This window comes from Microtus oregoni, unplaced genomic scaffold, assembly GCF_018167655.1.
Source record: "Microtus oregoni isolate MIOR12 unplaced genomic scaffold, Mior012 000002F_ref0000024, whole genome shotgun sequence".
Taxonomy (NCBI): domain Eukaryota; kingdom Metazoa; phylum Chordata; class Mammalia; order Rodentia; family Cricetidae; genus Microtus; species Microtus oregoni.
In genome coordinates, this window is record NW_024543061.1 from 81,720,302 (window position 1) to 81,746,474 (window position 26,173).

At 40.5% G+C, this 26,173-nt stretch overlaps 1 protein-coding gene across 3 annotated transcripts in view; it reads right to left on the reverse strand.

Annotated features, from left to right (window-relative positions):
* The window catches only part of LOC121440255 (solute carrier organic anion transporter family member 1A5-like), an 84,677-nt gene that overhangs the window by 29,110 nt on the left and 29,394 nt on the right, over positions 1-26,173 (reverse strand). For 2 of the 3 annotated variants that reach the window (XM_041641012.1, XM_041641021.1), the window contains 4 exons: positions 20,922-21,102; positions 17,733-17,845; positions 14,470-14,611; positions 5,136-5,268 (listed from right to left, as the gene is read on the reverse strand). In XM_041641012.1, the coding sequence (XP_041496946.1) occupies positions 5,136-5,268; positions 14,470-14,611; positions 17,733-17,792 (335 nt within the window). In that variant the 5' untranslated portion in view covers positions 17,793-17,845; positions 20,922-21,102. The remainder of the gene's footprint in view (positions 1-5,135; positions 5,269-14,469; positions 14,612-17,732; positions 17,846-20,921; positions 21,103-26,173) is intronic. The other variant, XM_041641030.1, reaches the window with a different exon arrangement.

A 26,173-nucleotide genomic window follows, 5' to 3' on the forward strand; every position in this document is an offset into this window, starting at 1 on the left:
AGTCATTCTACCATCATGAATCCCATTGCAGGGCCAGAGAGACAACTCAGCAGGTAAAGAACTTGATGTACAGCTTGATGACATGAGCGCAGTCTTGGAAATCACATAAAGGTGGAGGGAGAGGAGTGACTCCATGAAGTGATCCTCTGATCTCTACATGTGAACACCTACACCCACCATGCATATGTAAACACATGTACACACACAGAGAGACACACAGATACACAGAGGCAATATGCATGCATACAAAAATACACATACACACATGCATACAGAAATAAAGAGAGAAAGGAAGGAAGAAACAAACAAAGAAAGAGATCTGTATCACTAGGGTGGACAGGAAACTCTAGGTTTAAACTGTATAACTGAATAAACTGACTATGGTGAGCTATGCCTGTTATCCTAGCACTTGAGAGGAGACTCAGAAGCTCGAGGCTCATCTATTCAGTTAGTTAGTAACTAGCCTGGTTTCTTGTCTCAATAAAAGGGAAAAAAAGAAAAAAGAAAAAAGAAAGAAAGAAAGAAAGATTGATTGATTGATTTAAAACAACTAATGTGGGATTCCCCTCTATATGCTGTGATTACCACTGATTAATTAAAAAAAAATGCTTTGTGCCTATAGCAGGGCAGAACAGAGCTAGGTGGGGAAAACTAAACTAATTGCTGGGACAAAAGAAGATGGAGACAAGAGACACCATGTAGCCATGCCAGAGACAGATGCCAGACAGAATCTTGTCAGTAAGCCAGAGCCACGTGGCGATACACAGACTAATAGAAATGGGTTGAATTAAGAAGTAATAGCTAACCAATAAGAGGCTGGAGCTAATAGGCCAAGCAGTGGTTTAACTGATATAGTTTCTGAGTGATTATTTCTGGTCTGGGCAACCAGGAACAAGCAAGCAGCCTCCTACTACAAGCAACCACCTGAATGAAGAAAAGTAAGTAATCAATATCAGAAAAAGAACTTGACTTATTTATATTCTACTGTGTGAGTGCTCTGCATGTATACCTGCTTGCCAGAAGAGGGCATCAGATCCTATCATAGATGGGTGTGAGCCACCCAGTGATTCCTGAGGATTGACCTCTGGAAGAGCAGCCAGTGCTCTTAGCGGTCTCTCCAGGCCCCTCTGTGATTTCTAAATGACTGCTTCCTAGAAATCAGTGGGGAGAGATAAAGAACAAAAGCAAGAAAGAGAAAGAGACTCACTAAAGTATCATTGAGAAGATAAAAGCTTTAGAGAGACACAAAACAACACAACAAATCAAGACAGCTGCTCTGTGTTCTCTGAGCTGTGGTCTCCCCCTTCTTTTCTGAGAATACAAACAATCATCTTCCAATGTGTTCATTATCTCCAACAGAAGAAAAAATTTCCATGTCATAATAAGACATGACAGAATCCACCACCTGACAGTGCAGTGTCATGGACCAAAAGTGCTAATAATCTTTGGTTATTTAACTTGCTAAAATCACCAAGGATCAGCTTGTCCTAGAAAAACATGGCAGAGTGCATCAGTAGAGGAGAATATGTCCATCTCAGGCTCTCCATTGTAGGTTTGCTGGATTTATTTCTAAGTGTTTTTTAAAAAGAGACAACCAGAGGGAACCGTGGGCTGCTGAATTCTGCAAGAATAGAAAACTATACATGCCAAAATGCTAATTTCTATGCTGCATACTATAGCACAGGAATCAGAATCACTTTCCCTTAGAACAACTGCCTGAATGTACCCACAGAGTTGGCCAGTGAAGTGTAGACAAAGCCATATATCTTTCTATTCATGATTCCATGAGGACAGGTCAGTTTCAAAGAATACTCACCTTTGAGAGAAGGTGGAAAACACAGTAATAGTTGAATATTTTTTGACATTGATTTGAATGGAATAAAAAGTAAAGAAATAATTTTTAAATTCCATCCACTAAACTTTAATTCCCTTAAAAAACAACTAAGAAGATAAAATATCCTTTATTTAGTTCATTATCTACTTAAAGGTCAGTTGTTTACTCAAGGTCCATTTATTCCTCAACTGACAATAAAATGGCAGAGAATAGTTTCAAAATAAAAAAGGAAATCTCGTTTTCTCAAAGATAAAGAAATCTAGATATGGGGATGTTGCTCAATTGTTACATCGGTGCACGGAATGCATCAATCCTGGGTTTGATCCTGAGCACAAAATAAAACCAGAAACAGTGGACCGTGCCTATAATCCTAGCACTCAGGAAACAGAGGCAAGAGGAGAAGTTCATGATTATCCTTAACTGCAAAATGAGTTTGAAGCCACACTTAGAGACATGAGAATCTGTTTCAAAAAGTAAAAATAAAAGGCTTGTAAGATACCAGGTGCAACCAAGGGTACAGATGCTTATTTTACAAACCTGACCACCTAGATTGCATCCCTCAGGGTAGGCAGAGAAATCCTACTCCTGAGAGTTGTTTCCTGACCTCACATAAAAGCACACACACTTCCCCACCATAAAATATAAAACACAAAATAATGAAAAATAATAAAAACATAAATGAGAAATTGAAAGTGTGCTACTTAAGCTCAATAAAATCTTGAGACTGGGATGTGAATTAAGAATGGCTACTGGAACAGAAGGCAAGGGAAATGTGACCACATGCTTCAGGAAGCAACAGGACATGTTCTGGTCTCCATTGAAAGCTGCATGAAGAGATTCCTAACTCAGGACCCAGCTGGGCACACAAAGAAATAAGGCATATCTAGGTCTTCAGACTCGTTCTCAATCTCTCCAAGTGGAAGTACTTACATGTAGGAGAGGATCCGAACTGGAAAACTGAGGACACAGAAGACAAAAGGGGGGAATGTACTATTTTACAACCCTGCACACTGAAGATGATGCTCCCACTGCTTTCTGACTGGTAGCCAACTTTCTACCTCTTTAGTAAGTGCAGAGAATTCCTGCCTGGGATTACAAATTACATACATTTCTGAGACAGCTCAAATTCAGTGAGTTCAGCTCAAATACCACCTAGTTCTACTCATCACCACCCAGATCAATAACCTGTGGATTCATCCTACTGAAAAACACAAAAGTCTCCCATTAACCAATTCTATACTTGAATACAGAATTTCTAGTTAGCTTTCTGTTGTTGTCCTTTCTTAAATGCGAAAAAATAACCAAGAACTATCTGTGCGGGGCACTCTATTACAGTACTATTACAGTAAGTAAAAGACAAACAAAAGCTACGTGTAAAGAGCCAGAGACATGGGAGGCAGATAAAGAAAGTCACAAGGGAAAAGACACTGAATTCCTGAGAAAATAACAAGATGTTCCCTCAAAAGAGATATTCAAGGTAAAGAAGTGTCCTTGACAATAAAAATTTAGAGATATGATAAGACATGTGACAAGCCCATTCAAGAGCTTGGGTGACAAAACTAAATCTCTCTGGAAGTTCCCAAGAGATTCACAGACATGAAATTAGAAAGACAGCAAGATATGAATGAAATCTAAGATGTTAGTGCTCAAATAGCAGCTGCAGAAAAGAAGAAGGAGGAGGACATCATCAAGAAGGAAAGAGTACAAAAACTTTATAAAATGCCCTGACTGAAGGTGCCTGATGAGGCAAAGGGCTTAAACCAATCATCATTAGTGTCAAATTGTGGAGATAAAAGAGAAACCAGTCAGAGTAGTTAGAATACCAATTCTAATTCCAAAACACACAAACTTTGAGGCAATGTCTCCAAAGGCTGTAGGGATTTTTTTACTTACAGAAAGAAATGAGGGACAGTAAAGAGGAAAGAAGAGGGCAGGATGCTCCTCCTGTGAGTAATTAAGAGCGAAATAGCAACACTTGGAAGGCTGAAGCAGGAGGATCACCAAGAGGTTGAGACCAGCCTGAGCTACACAATAATACTGTACAAGCCCGGGCTTCATAGCAAGACCCTATCTCAAAAAAAAAAAAAAAAGAAGAAGAAGAAGAAGAAGAAAAGGGGTGGTCTAGAGAGATGGCTCAGTGGTTAAGAGAACTTGTTACTCCTGAGGAGGACCTGGGTTCATATTTCCAGCCCTGCATGGTAGCTGACAACCATCTGTAACTATGGGAATTCAATACATTTCTGTTATCTGTGTGCACCAGACATACACACGGTGAATCTATACACATGTGGGTAAAATACTGACACATATCAAATTGATAAAAAGATCTTAAAAAACAAAAGGAAAGATAGAAGAAAGAAATAATTAAGAAGAGTAGAGGAGAAGCAGGAGAAAGAGCAAGATGGAAGAAGGAAGTCAAACAAATTCCTAAGGAAAAGAGAGATGGAGAATTACAAGGAAATGGCCCTGAGCTGGGTTCGAGGTTTGTAGTTCAGAGGCAGGGAGAATGAAACAGACAATAGCCAGAGGCATGGCCAGGTCAACACTGAAGCCCCCGACCTGTGTTGAGGGATGTGCACCCTACCAGTCACTGAAAGGCCCATGAGATAATGAAAGACACAAAGAAAGTCGATCAAATGGGGAAAGTCAGCTAAGTATTAAATCTAGGCAAAAATTGGATTCTATAACAAAGAATAACATAATTTTATGATAGAAAATATTAGTTTTACATCACTTAGTATTAAGGCATTAAAATCTAATGAGATATACTGGCAAATAGCAGAAAGAACTGATAACATACCCCCAGCAAGCAGGAAAAGGATAAGAGATAACTCAACATAACTTTACTTTTACAATTTTCTGTTTTAAGTTTCATTAGTAAACATGGAAATTAAAACAGCCTTGACACCGATCTATCCCCGAATGACCCATGATTACAGCACACTGTTGTCCCTTTGTAACTGGAGCTTCTAAATAGTCCTGATAAAGAACTTTACACAAGCTTTTGCAGGTTCAGAGAATCAATTCATGAGTCTCAATATCAGGAGAGCTGTTTCTCGGCTTCATGAAAGAGGTGTCTCAAATTCCCACTTGACAATGGACAGGATGGGACCTTAAGTGGACTCAAGGTTACAAGATCCACAAATCATACCAGCAAAGTGCAGACCATATTTTTTTAATTTCCATATTAGCATTCTGTACTTTGGGGATGCATTGTTCCTCCCAGAGAGAAAATTCTGAGCCCCATTTCCTGTAAGTGAAAGTTGAACCTAAAATAATCACCAAGGACTAGGATACTCACCGGTCCATCAGGAAATGAGGTAGTGATATTAAGAAACAACCTAGGCCCATAACCACACATCCAATACCGATCATGATGGGCCTGTGCAGTTTTGTTCCAAAATAACTCACGAATATAATCAGCAAAAGGTTTCCTAGGAGAGAAAAATGAGAATGCTTGTTTCAGTACTATGTTAGCCGATCTTAGTCAGCATCATCTCCAGCATTTGCACTCAGGGTTTAACAACCGCCTTAAGAACACAGGAATGGATCCACCCTTATCCACTGGACCCCCACAAGCTACAAGCCCCATCCTGCCCCCAAACTCGCCTATCCTTCTGCAACCTTGGTGGAACTCTAAAACACACCTGGCTACAATGCAGAGAGGACCAAGAGGTGAGTGACCCAGCAGAACACCTCACACTCTAGACCTTCTATAGTGGGGCAACTTCCTCAGCATTTCTAGCCAGCCAGCAGGAGAGTTCCCTGAAGGTAGGCTGCCCCAATTCCCACCCCCATCCACCAGACTCTGCAAACTAAAAGCCCCATCCTGCACTCAAATTTGCCTACCCTCCAGCAACCTCAGTGGAACTCTGAAACACAGCTTGCTACAATACAGACAGGACCAAGGGAAGAGTGACCAGTTACCCAGCAAGACAATCCACTCTCTAGGCCCTCCATAGTGGGGCAGAACCTCAGGCCTCTCCCCCACCTACCTCAGCTTCTCTAGTCAGCCAGCAATAGAGTTTCCTGCAGAGAGGACCAAGAGAGGAACTCTAAAGCACAAGCTGTGACTACAGAGAGTGGACCAAGAAAGTGAACCAGGAGAGCAGACCAAGAGAGCAGACTAAGAGAGACCTCAGTGGCTCCTTGAGAAATAGATATTAACAGTACAGAGCAGACCAAGAACAATTCCCAATGATTCAGACAGCCACTGCAAGGATTAGACCAAGATGCAAAGACACTATCAGCATAAATTGAAAGAAGAGATGGGTAGTCACCAATGCAAGAATTAATTCAACAAACTAAAAAGCAACATGGTAACACCAGAACCCAGTGGTCAAACAACAGGAGGTCTTGATCATACTAACCCAGAAGAAGCAAAAAAAAATTATTTTAAGTGAAACTTTATAAAGATGATGGACACCCTTCAAGAGGAAATGAAAAACTCCCCTAAAAAAAATAAAGGAAAAGATGAACAAAAAATTAGAAGAAATTAATAAATCCCTCAAATAAACCCAAAAAACAAGAAAAAATAATCAAACTGGTGAAGCAAACAAATCAAGACATGAAAACTGAAATAGAGGCAATAAAAAAATGCAAACCAAAGGAATTCTGGATATGGATGATCTGGATAAATGAACAGAAACTACAGAGGCAAGTATAACCAACAGAATGTGAGAGATGGAAGAGAGAATCTCAGGCATTGAATATATTATAAAGAAAATCAATTCATTGGTCAAAGAATACATTAAATCAAACAAATTCTTAAATCTGGAAATATGGACACCATAAAAATAATAGGAATAGGAGAAGGACTCCAGCTCAAAGGCACAGAAAATATATTCAACAAAATCATAGAACAAAATTTTCCCAAACTAAAGAAGAATATCCCTATGAAGGTACAAGAAACTTACAGAACACCAAATTGACTGGATCAAAAAAAAGTCCCCTCACCATATAATAACCAAAACACAAAACATACAGAATAAAGAAAGAATATTAAGGGTTGCAAAGGAAAAATGTCAAGTAACATATAAAAGTTGACCTATCAGAATTACATCCGACTTCTCAATGGAAACCATGAAAACCAGGTCTTGGGCAAATGTGCTACAGACACTAAGAGACCACAGATACAGGACCAGACTATTATTCCCAGCAAAGCTTTCACTCACCATCGATGGCTCAAACAAGATATTCCACGGCAAAATCAGACTTAAACAATATGTATCAACAAGCCAGACCTACAGAAAGTACCAGAAGGAAAACCCCAACCCAAAGAAACTAACTGAACCCACAAAAACATAGACAGGAGATAACTTCCCACCAGCAAAAGCCAAAGAAGGGAAACACACAACCACTACCACTGAAAAATAACAGGAATTAACAACCACTAGTCATTATTATCTCTTAATATCAATGGATTCAATTCACCTATAAAAAGACACAGCCTAAGAGAATGGATATAAAAACATGATCCAGCCTTCTGCTGTATACAAGAAACACACTTCAACCTCTAAGACAGACACTACCTCAGAGTAAAGGGTTGGGAAAAGGTTTTACAATCAAATGGATCTAAGAAACAAGCAGGTGTAGCTATCCTAATACCTAACAAAATAGATTTCAAATTAAAATCAAGCAGAACAAAATAGAGAAGAACACTTTATACTCATACAGGAACAATCCATTAACATGAAGTCTCAGTCCAGAACATTTATGCCCTTAATACAAGAGCACCCACATATGTAAAAGAAACATTACTAAAGCTTAAATTGCACATCAATCCCCACACACTAATAGTAGGAGACTTCAATACTCCATTCTCACCAATGGACAGGTCAACCATAGAGAAACTTAAGAGAGAAATAAGAGAACTAACAGATGTCATAACTCAAAGGTACTTAACAGATATCTATAGAATATTCCACCCAAACACAAAAGAATATACCTTCTTCTCAGCACCTCATGGTACCTTCTCTAAAACTAACCACATACTTGATAACAAAGCAAACCTCCACATACACGAGAAAATTGGAGTAGCCTTCTGTATCTTATCAGATCACCATGGTTTAAAGTTAAAATTTAACAACAATACTAGTTTTCAGATGGCCTACAAAATCATGAAAATTGAACAGTGAACTACTGAACCACTCCTGTGTCAAGGAAGAAATAAAGAAATTAAAGACTTCCTAAAATTCAACAAAAATCAAAGCACAACTTACCCAATGCCATGGGACACTATGAAAGCAGTGCTAAGAGGGAAGTTCATAGCACTAAGCATAAAGAAAGTGGAGGAAGTTCACACTAGTAACTTGACAGCACACCTGAAAGCTCTAGAACAAAAAGAACCAGACTCACCCAGGAGGAGTAGAAGATAGGAAATAATCAAAATGAGGGCCGAAATCATTAAGATGGAAACAAAGAAAACAATACAAAGAATCAATGAGACAAAGACCTTGCCAAACTCTTTTTTTTTAATTTATTTATTTATTAAGGCTTTCTGCCTCCTCCCCGCCAAACTCTTTTTTTTAAATTTATTTATTTATTAAGGCTTTCTGCCTCCTCCCCACCAAACTCTTTTTAAGAGGCTGCAGTTGCTCTGATACTGAAACAAAGACTCAGCCAAGAAAGAGAATTAACAGACCAATCTCACTCATGAACATAGATGCAAAAATAATAAAACACTAGCAAACCAAATAAAAGAACATATCAAAAAATCATCCACTATGATAAATAGACTTCATCCCAGAGATGCAGGGCTGGTACAACATACAAAAAATCTGTCACTATAATCCACCATGAAAATGAACTGAAAGGAAAAAAAACATATGATCATATTTATAGATGCTGAAAAACTTTCAACAAAATCCAACACCTCTTCATAATAAAGGTCTTGGAGATATCAAGGGTACAAGGAACATATCTAACCATAATAAAAAGCAATATACAACAAGCCGACAGCCAACATCAAATTAAATGGAGAGAAACTCAAAGCTTTTCCACTAAAATCAGGAACAAGACAAGGCTGTCCACTCTTTATATCTATTCAACATAGTTCTTGAAGTTCTGGCTATAGCAATAAGCCAACCAAAGAAAATCAAGGGGATTCAAATTGGAAAGGAAGAAGTGAAACTTTCACTATTTGTAGATAATATGATAGTATATACAAGTGACTCTACCAGGGAACTCCTACAGCTGACAAATACCTTCAGTGATGTGGCAGGATACAAGATCAACTCAAAAAAAAAAATCAGTAGCCTTCCTATATACAAAAGATAAAGAATCTGGGAAAGAAATCAGAGAAACATCACCCTTCACAATAGACACAAATAACATAAAACATCTTGGGATAACACTCACCATGCTCTTAGATAGGTAGGATCAACATTATCAGTCCTACCAAAAGCAATTTATAGATCCAATGCAATCCCCATCAAAATCCCAACACAATTCTTCATAAACTTTGAAAAAACAATACTCATATACTTCATATGGAAAAGCAAAAAAACTCAGGAGGGTGAAAACAATCCTGTACAATAAAGGAACTTCTAGAGACATCACCATCTCTGACATCAAGCTCTATTGCAGAACTACGGTACTGAAAACAGCTTAGTATTGGCATATAAAAGGTTGACCAATAAAATCGAATTGAAGACCCAGGTATTAAACCACACACCTATGAACACCTGATTTTTGACAAAAAGATAAAATTATACAATGGAAAGAAAGAAAGCACCTTCAACAAATGGTGCTGGCATAACTGGATGCCAACATGTAGAAGAATGAAAATAGATCCATATCTATCTCCATGCACAAAACTCAAGTCCAAATGGATTAAAGACCTCTATATAAATCCGATCACACTGAACCTGATAGAAGAGAAAGTGGAAAGTAGCCTTTAATGCATGGGCACAGGAGACCACTTCCTAAATACAACACTAGGAGCACAGATGCTGAGAGCAACAATAAATAAATGGGACCTCCTGAAACTAAGAAGCAAAGTATATAGTCAAAAAGACCAAAAGGCAGCCTACTGAATGGGGAAAGATCTTCACCAACCCCACATCAGACAAAGGACTGATCTCCAAAATATATAATGAAATCAAGAAATTAGACATCAAAATTCAAAATAACCCTATTAAAAATGGGGTACAGAACTAAACAGGGAATTTGCAACAGAAGACTCTCAAATGGCTGAAGGACACTTAATGAAATGTTCAACATCCTTAGCCATCAGGGAAATGCAAATCAAAACAACTCTAAGATACCATCTTACACCTGTCAGAATGACTAAAATCAAAAACACCAATGATAGCTTATGCTGGAAAGGATGTGCAGTAAGGGGAACTGCCACGGCTGTCTCGCCTGTGTGACAAAATGCCTCTCAGGTGGTAGCTGTCTCAAAATGAGGGGCTCCTGCTTCCTGGAGCTTGGCCCCCGGCGGCTCCCTGGCAGTCTGCTCGAGTTGTGGTGCCTGATCAGCCTCAACGACCTAGTTCACTTTGTTCCTGGAGATGGTTTCTTGCGTTGGCTCTGCTATCTTTTTCTTCTCTTCTACTTTTCTCTTGACAAAAACTTAATCTGTTTAAGGAACCAGGAAACATTCCCAACGGCTCCTTGAATATGGAGGAACTGATGCATCAGTTCCCTCCCTTGATTCAGGCCATTAATGTTATGAGTAAGACTCTGGCTCGCTCTCTGGGGGAATTTATGGATACCCTAGAACAGAAATGGCTCATGATAGGAGATTTGGTAAAAGATGGGTAAACTATGAAGGAAAACGTATAGAATGGCATGAGTTACCATTTATGGAGAGACTAGCCAGAATGAGAAACCCCTGGTGCATTTTAGATAGGAAAAAAAGGCAGGCTATTCTTGATAACATGGAGCCAGGCATTCAATATTGGAGCAAACCCTGGGGGTGGCATCCTGAAGAATGGTGTTTGGGTTACCTTGGTTACCTTGAGGGCAGATATGATTTAGGGCCATGAGAAAGTGCAGTTGGTTAGTGGTGTGAGACGAATTTCAAAGAAAAGCTCTGCCCACTTGGCCCTGACCACAAGACTTGCTGAGAATAATCAATTGCCTGTAATCATTTTCTTTATGTAAGCTTTTATGTCTGACAACTTTCTTCTGTAATCTCATAAAAGTGATGCTTGAATTTTAGTAAAATTGCAGCAGATTCAAAACTCATTAGAGTTGTGTCTGTCTGTCATTCGCCAAATCCTGGGTTCTCCTAAGGATTCACCCCTGTTCTCCCTTGGTCTTCTATCTCCTAGAAAGTCAGTCCATGTCAGGGAACACTCATCCATTGCTGATGGGAATGCAAACTTCTACAATCACTCTGGAAATCAGTATAGTGGTTTCTCAGAAAATTAAAAATCAACCTTCCTCAAGATCCAACAATACCACTCTTGAGCATAAACCCAAGAGATGCTCAATCATACTACAAAGGCATTTGTTCAAGTATGTTCGTAGCAGCATATTTGTAATAGCAGAAACCTGGAAACAACCTTGATGCCCCTCAGCCAAAGAATGAATAAAGAAAATGTGGCACATTTACACATTAGAGTCCTACTCAGTGGTAAAATCAATGACATCTTTAAATTTCCATGCAAGTGAATAGAACTAGCAAACACCATACTGAGTGAGGTATCCCAGACCTAAAAAGATGAATATGATATGTACTCACTCATAAGTAGACACTAGCTATTAACAAAGGATATTGACGCTATCATTTATGATCCTAGAGAAGCTAAGTAACAAGGTGAACCCTAAGAAAGACATATATAGATCCACCTGGAAAGTCAAAACAGACAAGATTGCCTAACAAAATTGAGATCATAGGGTAGGGAGAGAAGAGAGGGTGGAAGAGAAAGAGAAGGAAAGAAGGGGAGGACTTGAGGGAATGGGATAGTTGAGATGGAGTAAGGACAGAGATGAGAGCAAAGAAAGAGATATTGTGATTGAGGGAGCCATTATGGGGCTAGCAAGAAACCTGGCTCTAGAGAAATTTCCAGGAATCCACAAGAATGACCCCAGCTAAGACCCTAAGCAATAGAGGAGAGGGTGCCCCAACTGGCCTTGCTCTGTAGTCAGACTGATGAACATGTTAAATATCACCATGGAACCTTCATCCAGCAACTAATGGAAACAAAGGCAGAGACCTGTATCAGAGCACTTGACTGAGTTCCCAAAGTCAAGTTGAAGAGTGGGAGGAGTGAGATTATTAGCAAAGAGGTCAAGACCATGATGGGGACACTTACTGGAACAGTCTACCTGAGTTAATGGGAGCAGAGCCAGAGCTGGGAAGAACAAGCATAGGACCAAACTAATCCCTCTGAATGTGGCTGACAGTTGCATGGCTGAGGCAGACTGAGAGGCCACTGGCAGTGGCACCAGTATTTATTCCTACTGTTTGTACTGGCTTTTTGGGAAACTATTCTCTCTGGATGGATATAATAGGGAAGGCCTTGGATATTCCCCAAAGCAATGTGCCTTACCCTCTCTGAGAAGTAGATGGTGGGGGGCGTGTATGTGGAGAGATTGGGAGGAGAGGAGGGAATGTGAACTTGGATTGGTATGCATAATGAAAAAAGATAGTCTGTTTTCTTTTAAAAAATAAAAAGGAAAAAATAAAAAAGAATACAGGAATGGGTGCTTAGGAGGTTTGTGTGTTGTTTTAATATATATAATTATAGATAGATAGATAGATAGATAGATAGATAGATAGATAGATAGATAGATACGTATCATGACCTGAGGGAAGGTTCTCCTCCATTGTGGAGAATATTCAGGGCTCTGTTCAGGATTTTCTAGCCCTTAGGAATGGACACAAAATCAGCTGTCAACCTGCACATCACCTCTGACTTCTGCTCTCATGACTGCTCTTTGCAGAGTCAAATGGATTCATGTTTTTTAACTTACTATTCAAAAACCCCTTTATTGCTCAACATGACCAAGTTGGATGTCTGCTTCTATTGTCAGATCCTTACTTAGACCCTGTTAAACAGAGAAAAGGTCAGAGTCCTAACCGTCCAACTGGATCTTTGGACTAGATTGTTGAAGTCAAAAAGTCAAACCCAAAATTCAACTCCATCCACAGTCACGGGTTGGTGGATGGCTAAGAGAGGAAGACTACAAGATCAAAGTCACCTGGGCTACAGAGTGAGTTCAAGACCAGTCGGGGCAACTTACCAAGAATTTCTTCAAAAAATAAAATAAAAAGTAAATCAAGGCTGAGAATAGAATGAGAAAGTTTGCCTGATGTGTGGGAGGCCCTGGGCTAAATCTTCGCCTGAAGAAGGACACTTAAAAGAAATCCCACACTAGTTCAGAATTGAGAAATAGATGGGTATTTATTTAGGGGTAAACTCACAAGTCAGAATCCTCTGCTTGTTCAGATATCAGAAGCCGAAATTCACAACAGGGAATAGAGAAGCAGGAAAAGAGGCCAGACACATATATAGTATAAGAGGCCACGCCCCAGTAACCACTAGCTGTAAGACTTCCTACAGCATTTGGCATTATTCACAGAAAAAGGGGGATTGAAAAGAAGCAAATGCATAAGTGAGCTCTCTACAAACTACTTATTTTTTGTTTGGCTCACACTATCAAGGAAAGACTAGAAAACTCAAACACACTTCTTTGATGACTTGGCAGATCCAATTGTATTTCTCTCTAATCTGCTATCTATGTAGGTGAGATGTTGCTTGGTTTTGAATGGGAGTGTGTCCTATCTTTATATCCTTGTTACCCTTATGACAGCCTCTCTGTTTCCAAAGTCCCTTTCAGTGAGGCCATCTTGCAGAAGATAATGTCCCAAGATACCCAGTATTTGAACTCTCTGTGCATCTTTCTGGTCTATGGCTGTACTTGCCTGAGTGCACTGGATCTTGTCTGAACTCTCTAGTGTTTGAAAGGAAAAGCATTCTTCCTCCTTCCTACAACACTAGGCTGACTTCCTCCCAGCACAAACTATGTGATGCTTCACCTTCTGCACAAATCTCTCTTTCACATTTACCTGTCCATTTCTCCATGTGGAAAACCTTTACACTTTCAAGAGACTGGCTTCCCAAGTGCAGTGCGTCCCATAGACCTTGGATCACCAATGGACAGCACTTGCTACATCTAAGACATTATACTAGAATCTGTGTGATGTCTGTGTAAGGCAATCATCCTGACTGCATGTGAGGCCTAGGATACGGATGGTAGAGCAAGCACTAAGGAGTTTGATCCTGGGAGACAGACATCTGTGGGTTAACTACTTCACCATCCCAGTTTTCTTTGTTGTTTTCAATGTCATATTGAATAAAGTAAAAATTATGATTAAACTAGAGATGAGAGGCACCAAGACTTCCAGGGAGCTTCGCTTATAGAAGGCATCTTTCCCTCCTTCTCTCTTTGTACTTTCACATTCCAGTTCATCACCCAAAATAGGGACGAAACCTCATTCATTCTTCTTACTAAGTGTGTCTGGCACAACTCAAGCACAGGGAAGCATCCTCATCTTCACAAGTGACCAGGCTATTCACTCACACCAGGAAGCATGTAGCTCAGTCATAGCAAATAGCTAATGTAGGAAATAATAAGAGAATGTCAATATAAAGTAATAAGGAAATGTAAAAATAACTCACCAATCTCAAAGCTCCCATTGATAAATCCAACTATAGATGTGGGGATATCGAACTGCCTCTCTATTTGTGTGAGCATGGAATTCATGTAGGTTCCTGATAGCGATTTGGATACAAATGCCCATGTCAATGCCAACAGGAACATCTAGGGAGAAAACATTTAAGAAAAAGTGAGAGGCAATTCTCCCCCTCTCTTCTTCATCAACACCCTTATTCTTTGCAGTCCCATTGCAAGATTTATGAGTTTTGGTTTCATTATTTTTGCTCCATGTACCTTAACCGGAGCCACCTATGTAGACACTGGGTAAGAAATAATCATTGGTGCCTGGTAAGGTCATTAATGTATGCATGACTGAAGGTCATTAAGGCCATCATATTCCCTGTCAAAGGACACTTTCCTTAATGATTGTTTTCTAAACTTAAGAGGCAGGAGCTTCAGTCTGGCACTGTAGACCATTTGACCACCCTAACATTATAGACAATTCTAAGGTCAGAGAACTCTAATTCTTTTTCAACAGTCACCTCCAAATTTTGACTTGTAAATTCATGGTTTTAACATTTAAACTGCACACCAGTGTCTACTGTTGTTAAACTCCAAAGTAACTGTGATGGCTTGATCAGGAATGGCCCCATAAGCTCATGGGTTTAAATGCCTGGCCACCAAGTAGTGGCACTATTGGTAGCTGTGGTCTTATTGGAGAAAGTGTGTTAATGAGGGTGAGCTTTGAAGTTTCAGAAGCTCTAGCTGGGCCCAGTGTCACTCTCTTCCCATTGCCTGCAAATCTGAATGTAGAACTCTTGGATCCTTCTCTAGAATAATATCTTCATTGGGCACCAATGCTTCCCACCATTATGATAATGGGATAAACCTCTGAACCTGTAAGCCAGCCTCAGCTAGGTGTTTTGCTTTATGAGTTGCAGTGGTCATGGTATGTCCTCACAGCAATAGAAATTTTAACAAATTTAACCAAAGATGAAGTTTGAGAAGTAGAGAGTATATGGTATCTGATGATATTTCTCTACAATTGCTAATTATATTGGTAACTAATAATCACAATAGTCATCATTTTCCTAAACTATGCTGGAGATGGGGCTCAGAAGTTGAGATCACTTTCTGCTCTTGCTACAGACCTGTGTTCCATTCCTAGCACCTACACTGTGCTTCAAAACCACCTACAACTCCAGTTCCAGGAGATCCAACACCTTCTTCTGGCCTCCAAGGACACCAGACACACAAGTGGGACACCAACTTATATGGGGGGAAAATATCCATATACATAAAATAAAACATAAATTTAAAGTAATTGAAATATGTTAAATTGGAGAAAGTGGTAGGGATCGGGGAAGAGGAATTGCCTGGTGTGTTGAGCATCTGGGTCTAATTTCTCATGCCACTCGTTTAGGATGGCACTGAAGGATGAGCACTCACACACATAGAGAGACATAGATGCACACAGAGAGGGATATACACACACATACAGGTCTCAGAATGTTTTTTTATCTTAAAACATAGGACTTAAAGCATAGATGGACTAAGCTAAAGTAGAAACATATCCCAGCCAGTGGGATTTGAATGGGGGTCCCTGATAAATCTAGAGGAGGAAGAGGAATGGAGGGGACAAGAGACACAAGAAATGACAGCAAGACGGGATTTCTGATCAAGACATGTTTTATTAATTCTCAGAAGCTGTATATAGCAAATGGGCAAGGAGAAGGGGAGGGTGTCAGGTCTGCTGGAATTCAGGTCCTGAGACATCCCAGGCTGATAAGGAAATACTGAGGGTCTGTGATTGTTGACTAATAAAGGAAATGCTAATTGTTTCTAAAGCCTGGGCCTGCAGGTCTCTCTAGGCTAATTTCCTAAAGTCCGGAACTTGCCCTGCAAAGCTGGTATCTTACTTGTGAACTTAAGATGGCTGTAAACAAAATACAGATCTCAAAATACAGGTCTTTGAGTCTGGCACAAACACGTTGCACAAATTGTCCAAAGTGACACATCTTGTAAGCATCTGGCAAAGGTTAGGACCAAGGGTCCTGGGCTCCTCAGAATGTGAGAATTGGAGGATAACTTGAGGAGGCTGGGTTTCAATAATTCATGCATCACTGCAGGTAAAAACACTTTCCAGGGCTGAGTCTGAGGTCTCCTCTCTTTTACACTAATGTATGGAGTCCACTACATATGAATAAGGTAGATGAGCTTGTGACAGGATGATTTAGAAGGCAGCAGCTTAGAGGAGCCTGAGAGGAGCCCTGCAGAAACTAGGGCAGTGCTCAGATTCCCTGGGTTAATACATGTTCATATTTGGTGATTATACAAAGATGCCTTGGAACTGTGAGAAGGACAACTATCTCAAAACTACTGAAAACCACCCAAATAATAAACTGAATGGATATTTTCTCTTACAAAATGATAGTAATATTGTCAAAACTCATAGACTATATTCATCTGACTAGATTATGAGCTCATCTTTGCTTATTAATAAACACAGAACCTCTGCTAGAGACCTGTTTCTTAGCTGTGACCCCTGACCTTCTGTTGGAAACTCCTGAGGGCTCCCACTGAATTGACCTCTGACCTCAGACTAAATTCCGGCACAATATAATTCCATTCACACTTAAAATATTTTTAAATCCCATGCTCCATTTTTTTTATTTGTTTATTTATTTATTTATTAAAGATTTCTGCCACCGCCTCCCATTTCCCTCCCCCTCCCTCGTCAGCCCAAAGAGCAATCAGGGTTCCCTGACCTGTGGGAAGTCCAAGGACCACCCACCTCCATCCAGGTCTAGTAAGGTGAGTTTCCAAACTGCCTAGGCTCCATTAAGGCGTTCTAAATCAGTGTTTCTCAACCTTCCTATTGCTGTGCACTTTAACACAGTACATCATGTTCTGGTTGATCCCCAACCATAAAATCATTTTTAATTGCTATTTCATAACTGTAATTTTCCTACTGTGATGAATCATAAGGTAGATATCTGATAGGCAGAATATCTGATATGAGACTCCTGTGAAAGAGGACCCCTAAAGTCACAGTGACACACAAATAGAGAACCATCGCCTTAAATCATTCTTATGAAGTTTCCTGGATAAATTATCCTGGTCAGACATCCCTAATTATAAAACCAACTTCTTTAAGGCTAGAAAATAACAAATTAGGTAAAATGGCTTTTCTGTTGGAAAACTGAGCAATGTAGCAATGTCACAAGGACTATTAAAGCTTTTTTTCAAAGTCTCTCATTCATACACACATGAATACAATCCATACCTTGATCTTGGAAAAGCATCTCACCCCATGAGTTACAACTCTTTTCTCAGGTTCTGCCATGGTGTTCTTCTGATGGTTGCCAGATGCCTATGCTTTAAATGCCTTATTGCTGGCTTTGCAAGAGAACAAACAGATAGTTGTTTAATAAAGTATTTACTTCACAACAAATCATTAATAAAAACTCTGTTAGGACTGGGGTGTATCTTTTTAGAAAATATTTTTTAAAGTTAATTCTTTACTGATTCTTTAAGAATTTTACAACATGTATCCCAATGTCACTTATCTCCCAGTCACTCCATATCTGCCCCTCAATCCTGAACCATGCCCCCAAAAACCTAATTTAAAAAAATATGTTGCTCCTCAATCCTTCCAATACCTCTTCATTCACGCTAGTAGCATAAGGAGCCGTGGTGTATTGTGCAGTATACTCTTTTGTCCAATAAGCCTCACCCACAAAATGTTCATTTTTTTGGTTTTGTATCTTATATTTATTCTTTGTGTTTTTTATATCATGCCTACTGGTTCCATCCATATCCCTCCCCACCATAGAATGAAATATAATAGGAAAAGAGGAGAAAAAAGAAAGAAGGGAGAAATCTCATCATGGAAGCTACAGTGTGACATAGTGAGTCACACACTTTTACGTCATGCTTTTATCCGTATATCTTTACATGCAGGCATTTATCAAAAAAAAAATCAATGATCTGGTTTGAGGCCCTTGGTCTCTGACATAGCAGTGACACTTAGGTCCTCATCGGGACTCTTCCTGGACATCCCGTTGCTGTCCTGTGTCCTGGAGATCCTGCAACCCTAAATCCAAAAGAATGACACCTCCCATTCCTGAACAGATAACATATGGGGTGGATGTTGGGGTGGTTCTGGGCCTGGGTATTTGTATGGCTGGTCAGCCTGCCAGCTCTGACCTGTCTTAGCCACCATCTGAAGAGATGAAAGAGATGAAGGGTGGGCTGAGGGTGGCTTCACTGCCACTCAGAACAGTGATCATTACGTTTTAATGAGATATTGGTCTGGCTCAAGGCCGCTGGCACACCACTATCACTGGACCCTCACTAAATCTTCTCTCAGATATCCTGCTGATACCCCAAGACATGGGGAAGCTGCAATTATTTTTCTGCAAGATCAGTCCCTTCACACACTTCACCATATGTTAGATGGGTAGATTTCAGGATAGGCCAACTCAAGGCCCAGGATGTGGGACTGGGTGGTAGCTGAGCTGGTTGGTCCAGATCACTGGGACCAATCACCTCACATGAGGTGTGGAGCCAGCTCTCCCATGCCTATGGTGAGGTGGTGGCTTCTCTCCCAAATGTGGGAGTGGAGTTGGAGAGACAGCTTTCTCATGGGGGGGATGAGACAAGCTCTCCTGCTGCAATGTCCAGCTAGGAGAATGGCAAGGCATCCCAGGGCCAGTAAAGGACAGGCTGACTCAGCAGGACACTTGAATTTCAACATGGATGGTTCCTAAAAGTCCCTATGGTAACACAAGCCATGAGCATCATCACAGACACCAGCTGCAACAAGAACATGGACCTAGACATGCCCTTAACAGCTGCTCAGGCCTGGACATCACCAGGGCCCCAGTAGCAGCATAGACCACCCAGATCAATGTGACACCAGCAGCAGCAAGGTTCTCATACACAACATGTTCTCGAGTGACTATCCAGACTCCAGACAATCATATGATCTTTGGTGGTACCCTGAGCCACACACATCACAGACCCCAACTATGCTAGGACCTGGGGCCGAGACATGGTCCCTGGAAGCTTCCCAGACTCAGTTGTCACCAGAACCCAAGATAGCAGTGCAGGCAACTCTGATCAGCAAGGACACCACAGCAGAGTGGCCTTCAGACACAAACATGGCCCCAAGTGGCAGCTCAGACCTTCATCAGTATCAGGAGCCATGACATCAGATCAGACCCTGACTACAGAAAAACCGCAGGGGTATAGGGTATCTTCTTACTCTGGGCTTCTATTGCTGTGATAAAATACAAGGATCAAAAGCAAATTAGAGGGGAAAGTGTTTCCTTCTGCTCACAGTTCTATATCACAGTTCATAACACAGGGAAGTCAGGGCAAGAACTCGCTGTAGCAACCTGGATGCAGTAGCAGAGGCAGAGGCCATAAAGGAACATTGCTTCCTCATGGCCTATACTGCCTGCCTTCTTATACAAAGCAGAACTGCCTGCCAGGCTGGTTACACTCACAATGAGCTGGGTCCTCCCTCCCACATGGATCAAGAAAACACACCACAAGCTAGACCATCAGTCAAGCTCCTTGAGTCATTTTCTCCGTTGAGGTTCCCTGTCTCTGAATGACCCTAGCCTGTGTCAGGTTGATATGAAACTGTCGAGCACAGCTATGGAGATGGTTCAGCAGGTAATGTGTTTGATTCCTAAGCTTGAAGATCTTAGTTTGAATTCATAGCAATGAAGTAAAAGGCTGAACTTCTCTGGACCTTCCTGTAACCCCAACTATGGGAGAACACAGACAGCAGGATCACTGCGGTGTGCCAAGTGAACAAAGGACAGGTTCAGTGAAGAGACTAAAGTTTCATGATGTCTAGAGGAAGATGTTCATTATTGACTGGTGGCCTCCATGATATGCACACCTGTATATGTGCACCTGCACCTTCACGCACACACACACAAACCTTATACACAAATACATACATTGCTCTGTCTCTGTCTCTGTCTCTGTCTCTGTCTCTCTCTCTCTCTCTCTCTCTCTCTCTCATACACACATACACACAGACACACACACAAACCTTATACACAAACACAAACACATACATTGCTCTGTCTCTGTCTCACTCTCTCTCTTTCTCTCTCTCTCTCACATACACACACACACACACACACACACACACACACACACACACACCACTTGAAAAGGAACAATTTAACCAGTACCCTGAATGTTATAAAATTTTCTAGGAAGTGTTTTATTTTGACTGACCTTAAAAATGATGCCATAGGAAAAGATTTGGTTTGTTTGATTTCTGTTGAAAAAGCCAATGCAAATAACTATACTTAGTCTTTGGTGATATTAAAGATAGTCTCGGAATGTGTTAGATTCTGCCCTTAAACTAATGACAGTGTTGTTAATACAAAGTTTTTTGATTCTTTAGCAAAGCAAATTAGACCCTGGTGATACCCTTTGAACTCACTTGAAGAATGCTGCCTTTAAAAACATGAAGACATCCGCTGTGTTTGTTCACAACCTCTGCCTCACTGAGCCAACTAAAGCTGTTTGTCCAGGCTTCCTTCTTGAGGTCTTTACACTCCCAGATTTCCCTGGTGTCTCAAAAAGAGAAACAGCTTTCTAGGCCACTGTTGATTCACAGAAACCTGGGGAGATACAGAATTTCAGTCAAAAAAGTAAAAACAACAAATAAGTCTACAATTGGGGACAAATCCAACACTTCCAGGTTTAAAAATATAGGATTTAGAAAAAGAAAAGACTCGTAAACAAAGAACTATACATGGTTATGTATGATCTATATGTTATGTATGGACAAAAATGTCCCTCTCTGTATAAGTTATATGTAGATATTAGTATTTATATGCAACAAAGAAAAGTGACTTGTGTTCCATTCAAAAGTACTAGTCTTGTCAATCTACTTAGTCTGTGTCTTAAACGTAGAGTAGTTTTCATCACCAGCAAAATATTTTAATTTCAACATTTATTCGAGAAAACCTATTTAACCATACTTGTATGATTTCTTAGCTGTATCCACAGTTCTAATTTGTGAAAACCCTCTAAACAACATCCATTTAACAAGTAATCCATAATAGCTCTAAGTTTATAAACATTTAAATTTAAAATGCTTGCCAAAGTTCCAAATATAAGTCACAACAGGGTAATTATGTATGACCATAGTTGTATATACAGCCCTGCAGTAAAATGAATACTACTGAACACCTAATATATGCCAGTCACAGCATGAAGCACCAAGGTGGAACAAAGAACAAGAAAAGCTTTCTGTGTATAGAGAAGTGAAGTTCTATTAGACACCTCAGTCAACACCTAGATTCCTAGGAACCTATGCTTCTCCTGGAAAAGATAAATTTTCAGTAAATAAGTATAAATAAATTAAGGTGCACTGGGATAGAATGGGACCATATATGCTGAGGCCCAACATACTTATTAGGGAAAGAGGAAAGAAAATTCATAGGATATGGATGAAAATTATAGGGACTGTCTAGGCAGTTATGAACAGACATAGGAATGAAACCCCAGACTCGAAACATCAAGACCACTTAACTTCCTGAAAGGAGCTGATACTGGTGGTGGAAAGAATGGCAGGAGGGATCGATTTCCAGTAGAGAGGAAACTCCCATGATTTAAATCTACACCAAATATAGATGAACATCCACCTCTCAGTTCTCCTCACCTGCCTCTTTTTTCCTCATCCACAGTACAATCTTTCATCAGTCTTCTCTTTCTTGTCTTTCTCCCTGTGTATCCCTGAGTCCGGGGTGATCTCCCCACCCATTCCTAAGAGGACTTACTCCTCTCCCATGTGAAAGCTGTATTCACTTTTCCTTAGTGGCTTAAAACATAACCATTCTCAATATCTACTCTTCTGTTTCTAGCCAAAAGAAGCCTGTGCTAACATCCAGAAGATCATTGGATGGCTCTTCCCATGAACACTAAGTAATGATCCGGATAGTTTTTATCACTGCCTTGAAGATTCCTTTCAAAATGCTTTTGCTCTGTCAGAGAAGTTTTACAAACAAGGGCCTTGACTGTACCAACATTTACTGTGAAAAACCTTATATCCTTTCAGATGCATTTTAAACATGTCTATAGAGGAAAAGAGGCAAAGCAATATCTGTTTCATTGATTCAACCTATGTAACCCAATGCTGAATCATGTAACAGTCCCCTGCTGCACACTTTGAAGCTAAATGAGAAATGTGCACAGAGTAAGTGGCAGTCACATGAACAGTGTGCGTTTGTTAGCACAGCATTGTTTAAACAGTGCTTCTGTTCCCAAGATCACACAGTGTCACAGACAAATACCTATCACTCATCAGTGCTCATGAAAACCGAATGTTACACTTTTACAAAGCAGACAACACTGTCATGTCTCTGCTTCATTAGCACCCAAATGAGGAGTGGGAACACACCATTCTGGTTCTCAAGGAAAAGAGCCCACAATCTGAACCACTTTGCATTGTTTGTATTATTGGAAAGATGTATGACAGAATGTCTGCTCTCTCAGGCATTTTAAGAATACAGTCAGAATTGCTAAGTTGGTGGGTGAGCATGCTACAAAGCCGATCTCTAAAACAGTAACTACCCTGTAGTACTGATACTCTCTACACACTGAGCAGCAACCCTGGTCAGGGGGGACCCTTTGGCTGATGGTCCTCAATGACATCTCAATCCCAGGGGAATACAACTGTGTACAAGGTGAATAAACACACCCACTCATGCTCAGTATCCAAACAGTTTGTGATTATCAGTACATACATGCTGTTCATTCCACCTTACTCTGTACTATTGAATTAAAGAATCAAAGGTTTTGCTTTACCAAGGTCAAGCAAATAATACACACATGAGGAAGCCTTAGGAGACGATCCTCTCCCTGGTGAGGGAAGAAAAGGTAACAGCAGCAAAAATCGAATGAAAAGCACCTTTTTCTGGAATCCTCAAATTGGCTCTAACTGTTAGAGACAGCCTATTAGGTGCTGCCCAGCTGAAATGCTTTCAACCGATACCAAGCCAAGAAAGGATGTGGAGAATCAACAATGACATCTTGTTTGGTTCCCAGCAAATCATTTCACTTTGGTCAGCTTTCTCCAGTCAGAAATCAAAGAAGAGAATACTAAAGTCCACCTGTTAAGGCTGAACACTTTTATTTCCTACATTGAAGGTTCCTGGAAAGTGCGGCCCTAGAAAAAACTTAACCAGACATCAAGAATATTACCCATTCATGTGGTTTTACCACGGAAAAGAAGGCTGGAACACAGACAAACCCTTCACCCAAATCTAGCCAGTTTGTGACTTTGGATGTGTTCTAAGTCTAGACTGAGAGGCAAGCAGAATTAGAAATTCAAAACTTGAGTTCTGCCTTTCACGAAGCCACCTGTGACATCATTGTGTCATCAGTGGCATTTCCTGTACCATACAGACCTAGAGAATGAAGAGGTGGTTTCAGGAGATGCAGTTCCCACACTTGGGACTCTTGTTTTGACCTAGGTCTCACCGTGAAGCTTTAAGCTCTCTAATGCACATACCGTTGAGCCCATACTTCCTAGCTAAAACAAGAATCAGGCCAAGTCACAGCGGAGAGTGTACCTTCTTGATACCTAGTTGTTCAATGTTTGTTCCCCCTTTGCATCATTGCCAGCAAAATTGTCAGGTTGTCATACCTAGCACTAGAACAGCTCGCACGCTTTCTCCTCTGGATGGCATCCCCCACCTTCTTTGTCTGAAAGTCTCCACTGATCTCCACTGCACCCAGAACTGCACCTAATCTAGACTGAAGCATTCTCTGCAGTTGCTGCAGTTCCTGAAGAAAACTTGCTTTACACTGCTCACTATCAATACTAGCTTTTCACTGAGAGCAGTGCAGTGGGAATTACAATTTCTTCAGGCTGTCTCAATTATTCCCTTCCTTTTATCTGCTTGGGCAGAGTTTGAGGGACAAAAGTAGGTATCTCTATTTAATCTCATGGAAGGAAATAGTTGAACTCCTTTTTCTCATATATAAAAAAGTTTACCTTTCTCCATGTACCCCTCATATCTGGAAATACAACAAAATCCCAGGGTTTTCCCCCAATCCATTTATGTGTGCATTTTCTCATTCACATCCTAAAAGATGAAGAGACAACTGGAGAGTGTCAGTTGTGAAGCACCATTGTGACTTTAATCCCAGATATGTTGACTTGTCTATATGGATTTTTAGCCTGTTTATATTGAAGGACAGGAATATTTATGTCAATCATGCAAGACTGTTAGGAAGAATGAACTGTATAACTATCATCAGCACCCTCACGGGGAGCTGGAGTTAAATAGTCACCCTGTCAATGGCAGTGAATATTATTCATTCACTCCACAAATGTTTATTAAGGCTTTACTAAATTCCCAGCACAATTGTAAATGTTAGGGTTCTGAAGATGAAGAAGATGAAGCTTGTGCTCACTCTCAAGAAGTCTCAGAAGCTATGGGAGAGACAGATCATTAACTGGCAATTGGTAGTTATTGCCATGATGCAGTCAATGACAGAGGGGAAAGAAATATTAATGAGAACCTTTCTCATGTCTGTGTCACCTGGGTGTGTAGTAATAAGGGGTGGCGGGGCTGCGTTCCCAGCACCCCGGCCGCCTGCTCGGCTAGCTTATGCCCCGAAATAACAACACACAAACTGTATTCATTTAAACACTGCTTGGCCCATTCTCTTCTAGGCTAATTCTCACATATTAATTTAGCCCATTTCTAATCATCTGTGTGTAGCACCCCAAGGTGCACTAACCAGGAAGATTCTAGCCTATATCCATCCTGGGTCGGAGCTTCATCCCGGGAGCGGGGCATGGCGTCTCTCTCAGGCATCTGCTCCCGAGAGGAGAGCTGTCGAGTCTGACTTCACTTCCTCTTCCTCCCAGCATTTTGTTCTGTTTACTCCACCCACAGGGCCAAGCAGTTTCTTTATTGCTTAACCAATGAAATAAACAGATTGATATATGACACTCCCACATCATGGGTGCAGTTTAATAGTTTAGCTGCTTATTCTTTAAAATAAGCACAAGTTTGAAGATCTGTTTGCAAACTGTCTGCATACTTTAGGACAGATCACACAGTTTCTCTAACCACAAATGAAAACAGCATCTATCGTTCTCAAAGTTGTGGATGCTGGAAAAATGCAGGCCCCTTTCCACCTTGTTTGATGGTCAGAGAGTTTGGAGACTAACAGGCTTAATTACACGTTCTAACTCAGGAGGTGGTTGCCTAGCTATTTTGAAGTTAAGGTAGCCTGGTGCCACCCTGACAGGTGGTCAGGATATACAGGTGTGCTTCTGCTTTTTTCTTTTGTAACTTTGAGGTCACCTAGGAAAGGGAGCTCTTCAGCATACTTGAGCTAAATGACTTGGGGTACCTGCTACCTAGACAACAAAATGCTAATAATTGTGTGTCTCAGAGTTGACTGTGTGTGTTAACCTTTGGTATCATGTTAATCAAGTCTTTTGTTAGCTTCTCCCCCAGTTTACAGTGGGTATAAAAGCTGTGGAAAAATAAGTGCAGGGATTTCAGGGTTTCGGTAATCCCTGAAAAACCCTTCCGATACTGTCTTATGTTTTCTGACTTATTATTTTTGTCTTCATATTCTTTACTTATATTTCTTTAATTCCAATGCCCCTACCCTGGTAAGTAGTTTTGTCAAGGCGAGTCCTCAATATATGGTGCCCAATGT